Source organism: Equus quagga, chromosome 3 (assembly GCF_021613505.1).
Source record: "Equus quagga isolate Etosha38 chromosome 3, UCLA_HA_Equagga_1.0, whole genome shotgun sequence".
NCBI lineage: Eukaryota > Metazoa > Chordata > Mammalia > Perissodactyla > Equidae > Equus > Equus quagga.
The window spans coordinates 135999499-136006461 of NC_060269.1; the positions used below are offsets into that span (position 1 = coordinate 135999499).

At 54.9% G+C, this 6963-nt stretch overlaps 1 protein-coding gene across 1 annotated transcript; it reads right to left on the minus strand.

Annotated features, from left to right (window-relative positions):
• On the minus strand, positions 1-5567 carry SOD3 (superoxide dismutase 3). The gene is made up of 2 exons (XM_046655553.1): positions 5193-5567; positions 1-1581 (listed from the first exon to the last, which is right to left on the minus strand). Exons 1-2 carry the CDS (start codon positions 5345-5347, stop codon positions 846-848), a joined length of 891 nt encoding a protein of 296 aa, XP_046511509.1. The 5' UTR covers positions 5348-5567; the 3' UTR covers positions 1-845.
• Between the last annotated feature and the right edge of the window lie 1396 nt (positions 5568-6963).

The following is a 6963-nucleotide window of genomic DNA, read 5'->3' on the forward strand; positions in this document are numbered from 1 at the left end:
TGCAGTACTGAATTGCTGAGTTTTTAATGAGCAACATGAAGATTGTCATACAGCCCCCAAAGGAACAGCTCTCTGCAGGGCGACAGTGGCCGGGAAACCGCTGAAGATGCCAGGCAGGGGCGCCCAACTGCAGGCTGCACATGATGGTGGAGTGTGGAGGTGATGGTTGGGGACTGAGGGGGGATGCAAGGCAACCTCAGGAGGGGTCTCAGAACCTAGGAGGAGCGTAAGGGGTCGGGGGAGTTGGGTCCTTAGGGCATAGAGGGATCTCAGGGCTCATGGGGTGGGAGTGGGGCTGTCAGGATGGAAAAGGATCTCGGGGAGTCTGGGAAGCCCTCAGGGTAGATGGGGGCATTTCAGTATCTCTGGGGGTCCTCAGAACTCGGGGTGGAGGGCTAAGAAGGCAGAGGCTGCCCTCAGGATACAGAGGGGTGGAGCATACATGGTTGGAGATCTCATGATGGAGGGATTTTCAGGGAGCCCTCAGCCATGGCAGAGGGGGGACCTCAGGTTGGAAGGTGTGCCTAGGAGCAGAGGGAGACACTCAAGTGGGGAGAGTCTCGGGGAGCATGGATGGGGCCTCAGGACACATGGAGGGGTGTGAGGGTATGGAGGGAGTCTGTGGTGCAAGGAGGGCTGAAGCGCACGGAGGGCTGTCAGGGGGTGGAGAGGGTTTGAGGTGCATGGATGGGTGTCAGGGCGTGGAGGGGGTCTGAGGCGCATGGATCGGTGTCGGGGCGTGGAGAGGGTCTCGGGACGCACAGAGGGGTCTCAAGGCTCATGGGGGGGGGGGGGTCAGAGAGTGGAGGGGGTCTCGGGCGCCCGCCGCGGGGCGGGGGACGCGCTCAAACGGCCTTGCAGTCGCTCTCGCGCCTCCGCTTCTTGCGCTCGGCGTGCTGCTGCGCCTGGCGCGCCCAGGGCGCGGGCCCGCACACGCCCACCACGCAGCAAGCGAGCCGGCGGCCCGCGTTGCCGTTCTCCACGCTGGCCTGGTTGCCGCCGCGGCCCAGGTCGTCCTCGCCCGCGTGGACCACCACGGCGCGGCCCACGATCGAGTGCGGGCCGCTGAGCGAGGCGGCGAGGTTGCCGCGGTACTTCCAGAGGCGGCCGTCGCGCACGGCGAAGTTGCCGAAGTCGCCCGGGTGCAGCGGGTGCGGCACGGCCAGCGGGTTGTAGTGCGCCCCGGTGGAGTCGCAGCCCTGGCTCAGGTCCCCGAACTGGTGCACGTGGATGGCGCGGCTGGAGCCATTGGCCTCGGCCGGGAAGCCCTCCAGGTCAAAGAAGGCCTCCAGCTTGGCGCCGGGCACGAGCTGCCGGAAGACCACGAGGCCGGTCACTCGGGGCTGCGCGGCGTCCAGCGTGGCCGACGGCTGCACGTGGCAGGCAGCGTGGAGCGCAGCATCCCGGCCGCTGCCCCCCTGCCGCCGCTGCAGCAGCTCCTGCCAGATCTCCGTCACTTTGGCGTGCATGTCGCGGATCTGCTCCGTCGTATTGGAGCTGGGCTCCGCCCAAGGGTCCGAGGCGCCGGCCGCCAGGAGCAGGAAGGCACACAGCAGCGCCAACATGGCGGGAGTCAGGCACCTGCGGGCACCCCCGGGGGGTGGGGGCGGAGCGAGGCTTAGTCACTGGAAACATCGAATCTCAGGGACCCCAGCGCGTCAGATCCAACCCCTCCCCACAAGGGGCCTTCCTTGGCCAGCGTGCGTTTGTTCTTTTGAGCCACGTTTCCCCAGGGCCTACTGTGTTCCAGGAACTGTTACATGCTGTGGTTGTAAAGGTGGTTGAGACACAACCTCCAGAAACTCACAGGATCTTTTTGAGCCACAAATCTCATCATGGTCCTCTCAAGTCCTATCTCCATCGCGTGGAGGGAATCTCGGGGCAATTGGGGGGATGTCTCACGGCGCATGAGAGGGGGATCTCATAGCCCTCCCAAGCTTTCCTCACTCATCTCCCTGCCTCGTCTCCTGCCACTCTCTTTAAGCATCTTCCCTCACCTACATATGTATGACTTGCTGCCCCTGCCTTCTTGTTCTTTGCACGTGCTCTGCCCTCTCTCTGAAATGCCCTGTCCCCTCTTCTCTGCCACGCTCAGTAGACTTGAAGACGGAAACTCAGTTTTATTCGTCAGTATCCCCAGCACCTGGGCCCACACCTGGCAGGAGGAGACATTTAATATGTGATTGCTGAATGAGGAGTTCACTCAGGGACAGGCTTGTCATCAAATTCCAATGCCACCCTGTGATTGAAAATGCAGCCTTGTGCTGGGGAAGGACAGAGGAAGCAGTGCCATCTCCCTGGGAGACTCCAGGAAGGCTTCCCAGGGGAGGTGACTTTTGAGCTGGGTCCCACTGGACAAGTAGGAGTTTTTCAGCCAAGCCAGGTCAGAAGCCCACTTCAGTCGGGAAGCACAACGTGACATGTTCACAGGCTGTGAAAGAACAGTTCGTTTGGGGGATGTGGGGAAATTCCATGTGGCTGGAACATGGGAACTTTGAGCCGGGGACTGGGGGCTGGGTTTGCTATGCTAAGAAATGTGGATACTAGCCCCCCGGGGGGGGGCTCGTGCTGGTGGAAGTTTTTAAGCAGAAAAGTAGGTGGTGAGATAGTTTTTAGTTCGTTAAGTCTGGCAGGAGAAAGGATGTGGGCTGGACTTCAGGGTTGGAGAGGACAAGGGACAAGGAATGGGAATAACCTGGAGACAGATGGAGACGCGGAGGAGAGATCGAGACAGGGAGATGAGTTAGGAGGCGGCTGCCGTAACCCAGACCAGAAATGAGAAGATTTTACCAAAGTGGAGGCGGCAAAGACAGAAGAGGGCATGGGCTCTGGCGATGTCTTGGGTAGCACTAGCCACGGGGAAGGAGAGGGAGCAGTTGAGGATGACCCAGTTCCCAGCAGGGGAGGCGGGTGGATGGATGGCGGTTCCAGACCCCGAGAAGAAGGGAGAGAGGGTGAGATGCTGCTGAGCGCCCAGGTGGGATGTTTGGCCGGCGGCTGGAAATGCTGGCCCGGCACTTGGAAGAGGCATTGTAGCTGCGAAGGGTGCTCAGGGTTGGCTACACGTCAGATTCTGGTTCTTAAAAATCAGATGCCCAGGCCCCACCCCAAGAGATTCTGAGTTAGTGAGCATGAATTGTTTTTGTTTTGCTTTGTTTTTTTTTAAGCTCCATCAAGATTCTGGGACCCAGCCAGGGATTTTCGAGTCAGACACAGATTCAAATTTTAATTCCAACATATACTAACTGCAACATCATGGGGGAGTTGCTGACTCTCTCGCAGCTACCTGTAAAATAAGGCCGGTAATACCACCGAGATCACGGTGAGGATTAAATGAGTATTATGTGCCAGGCTATTTGCACATTTTTAAGTCTGCCCGTGGGGATCAGTGCTGCCTCCAAAGAACTGGTTTGAGTCAACTGCACTTTCAAAGACATTCTCCAACCCCAACCTAGGTGCCATTTTAGCAGTAAACTCTGGGGTTGAATATTTATTCTTTCCATAACCATTACAGAAAGGCAGTCTAGTATGGTGATTAAAAGAGTGGATTCTGAAATTTGCCACCTGGATCTGAAGCCTGACTCTGACAGTTACTCTCTAACGGTTAGCTGTTACTATTATCTTTATTGCAGGGTAGCAGAGAAAATGCTGGACTGCAAACTCTCGTCAGGCTCCACCTCCTCTCTCAGCCTCAGTTTTCCTCTCTGCAAACAGGGATAATAATATTTACCTTGGAGGTGCTGTGAGGCTTAAAAGACGCAATTAGAATTGCTAACACCTTGACACACATGCCAGGCACTGTTAAAAGCACATGGGATGTCTTAATTTGTGTGAGCCTCACGAGAACCCTGTGGAGTCCGTGTTATTGTTACCTCCATTCTGAAGTGTGGGAAACTGAGGCACAGAGACGCAAGCATCTTGTCCAAGGTTATGCATTCGGTTGAGTAGCTGAGGGAAAGATCTGAAAGTGTGTGGTCTGCTCCAAGCCCGAGGTTTAGACACCACACTGAACAGCTCTCATCCAAGGCGCTTAGCACAGAGCCAGATATGGAGAAAGTAAACAGCAGCTCTTAGCAATGAGAGAGAAGCTGCAAAAATAGGCCCATCAGCTGAGAGATGCTGTTGAAGCCGTGGGAGGAGGGGGTGCCCAGGAAAACCTCCAAGTAGGCGTGGCAGAAAGGTAGAAAGAGAAGCCCAGAAAGTGATGCCAAGGAGACCACCTCTGACATGGCCTGGTGTGGGGTTAACTATGCTAACCCCCCAGGGAGTGGGTGCAGGAGTCGGGGGCCATCCTTGCCAGGCCTTGGTCTCAAGCTCTCCATCACCAGGGACCTGCCCCCTCGGAGCAGTCCTGCCCCTCAGGAGGGCTCTGTGTGATTGGAAAGATTTTCCTTAAACACAGAGAAAAAACAGATTTTTTGGGGCGTGTCGAGAAAGCTTTCTTTTTCAAGAATGCTTGGGTAATAAGTAACATTTTAAGGAGATGTTTTTCTCTTAACAGAAAGAAAATTCTTTGTCAACACCAGGTAAGCCCTGACTCCTTGTTCTTTAAACCTTTGACTTCTAGCCACGGCTGTGAGGACAGCCTGCGTGCAGCTCATCCTTCTTGCACAGTCTCCCCCTCAGTTTGAGCTGTGAATGACCAAGAGGTGTTTTGAGGGCCTGCTTTGTGCTTGTCTGTGTGGGGAAAAAAGATTAGCAGAGAAAGGGGACAGAGGAAGCCTCTGAGCCCGTGCCTCCTTCCTGGGTCTGGATCTGGGAAGACCACAGCCCTCCTGACACCTTTGGTGTGTCCTAATTTGTGGGAGGAGTGCTGGCTGTGAGCCTGAGCCACCAGTTCCCCCCTTAAGCAGGTGGCTTTTCTTTAGTCACTCCTGACACCCAAGCCATGCAACATCCAGAAAGGCAGCCTTCCTCACTCCAGATGTCTTTTCTAAAGCCCTCTTGGACTGGCCTTTGCAGATCCGAAGGAGAATAATTACTTTCTCCCCATCCTGTCGCCTCCCTCATCCCTCTCCCCACCGCACCAGTCATCCCCTTGGGAGCAGCCAGGCTCTGTCATTAAGTATGTTTCTCTCTCCAGATGATGATCAAGTACTTTTTCAGAAAGAGGCCTGATGCCCCACCCCGGCTGCAAACTCTTAATAAGCACACTCTGAGAAGAATGAAAGGATCCTCAACGTGGCACCCACCTTTCCAGCCCTTTCAAGAGAGCTTTCCTTCCTGGGAAGTGCGAGCAGCGCCCAAGCTGGAGGCAGGAACGCAGGCTGGCTCCTGAGACTGGGCTGTTTGTGGGCCTGCAGGAAGCCAGCCCAGAGGAGTGGTCACTGTGAGCGAGGAAGGTCATTGGGCCGGTTTAGGGAGGGAAAGCAGGCCGGACCGTCCCTTGTTGAATTGCCTCACCTCCTCCTCCTCTGTCCCCTCCTCCTCTCCACTCTGGTCCATTTTCCTGGCCAAGTGTTCCTTTATCGTGACTTCGCTGGTTTGTGCAGACGTAACCAGTGACCTTCAGCACACAGCAGGGGAATAAAAATTAGACAGGAAATAGCCTGTTTGGAGAGGTGTACAATGCTCTCTTTCTTGAGGGGCCTTTTGCTCTCCCCTGATTTCCTCAGCTATTGACTTATTTTTGCTGGATGCTTCTAAGATAGAAATGGGTACTTCTCAAATAGGCAGGATGTTTTCTCCAGAACTAGGCTGCCACACCTGTGAGAGGTGAGGGGCAGGTCGGGTGGCGGTTACACACTCTGGCTGCAGAGTCTCAGCTGGGTCATTTCCTAATGCTGTGCTCCCAGGCCAGCTCCCTGGACCTCCCTTTCATCATCTGTAAAATGGGGATATGATGCTAACCCGGGCAAATAGTCACACTTCAGTCCCGTTGTTGTGACTTTGTTATTAAAGTTATGGAGGGGTCTTTTAAAAGAAAATGTGGTCTGGGGGATCATGAGCCTTTCCCTCCCCCACTGGCCTTTCTTCCTTTGCTGCAATGATCTTGTCTCAGTCACAGCAGCTCCTTCCAGAAATAGAAACTTTTCTTTCCCAGAAAAGCCCACATGGGAAAAGGCAGCTTGCCTGCCTGTCTGTCCAGCCTTCCTTCCACAAATGTTTAGTGCCTTCTCATTCCACGCCAGGCACTGTGCTGTGTCCCTGGTACCCAAAGCCGCCTGAGTCCCTGCCCTCTGGGGGGACCATACTCTGGGGAGGGAGCAGCAGTGTTAAGAGATTCACCCAGTGCAGAGTGGAGAGAGCAGCTGGGGAGGGATGGACAGGGTCCCTTGAGATCCCAAACACTTTCCTGTCCTGGCAGCAAGAAAGCTTGTTCAAGATCTAGACTTCTGGGCTCCGTTCCAGGCCAAGCGACTCAATTGCCAGCAGGGCTTCCTAGAATCGTCTTTATAAAAAGCTGGTCATTCTAGGGGGCAGCCAGGTTTGGGAACCACTGCTTGGTGGGAAGAACTCAAACGAAAGATCTTTGTCCAGGGGCAGCCATCCTGGAAGATAAGATGGAGACTTCTGGGAACTCAGAGGCTCCAGCCCCTCTGCCCAGCCATCCATCCTTCTGGCTCACTGAGAACTCAAGCATCATTGACTCAATCCTGGCCACTCTGTATGCTGGTGTTGGGCATGGTTGTCCTTGACGGATGACTTTCCAGAGTTCCAGATGCCACTCACCACCCTGGCCCCACCCAGCAATTCTGGTTTCTCGTTGTGAATCTCTCATCCAATTAAAAATAATCCATGTTTTCATTCAGTTCTTTTTTTTCTTTTTTGATTTTTTTTTTCCATTTTCTCCCCAAAGCCCCCCAGTACATAGTTGTATATTCTTCGTTGTGGGTCCTTCTAGTTGTGGCAAGTGGGACACTGCCTCAGCGTGGTTTGATGAGTGGTGCCATGTCCGTGCCCAGGATTTGAACCAATGAAACACTGGGCCGCCTGCAGCAGAGCGCGCGAACTTAACCACTC

Excerpts from the sequence above, each read along its gene's own strand:
- SOD3 (XM_046655553.1), bottom strand. The coding sequence starts at position 5,347 with ATGACCTTCCTCGCTCACAGTGACCACTCCTCTGGGCTGGCTTCCTGC. Across the intron at positions 1,582-5,192 it reads CTCTTGAAAGGGCTGGAAAG|GTGCCTGACTCCCGCCATGT; the intron begins GTGGGTGCCACG and ends GGGTGCCCGCAG.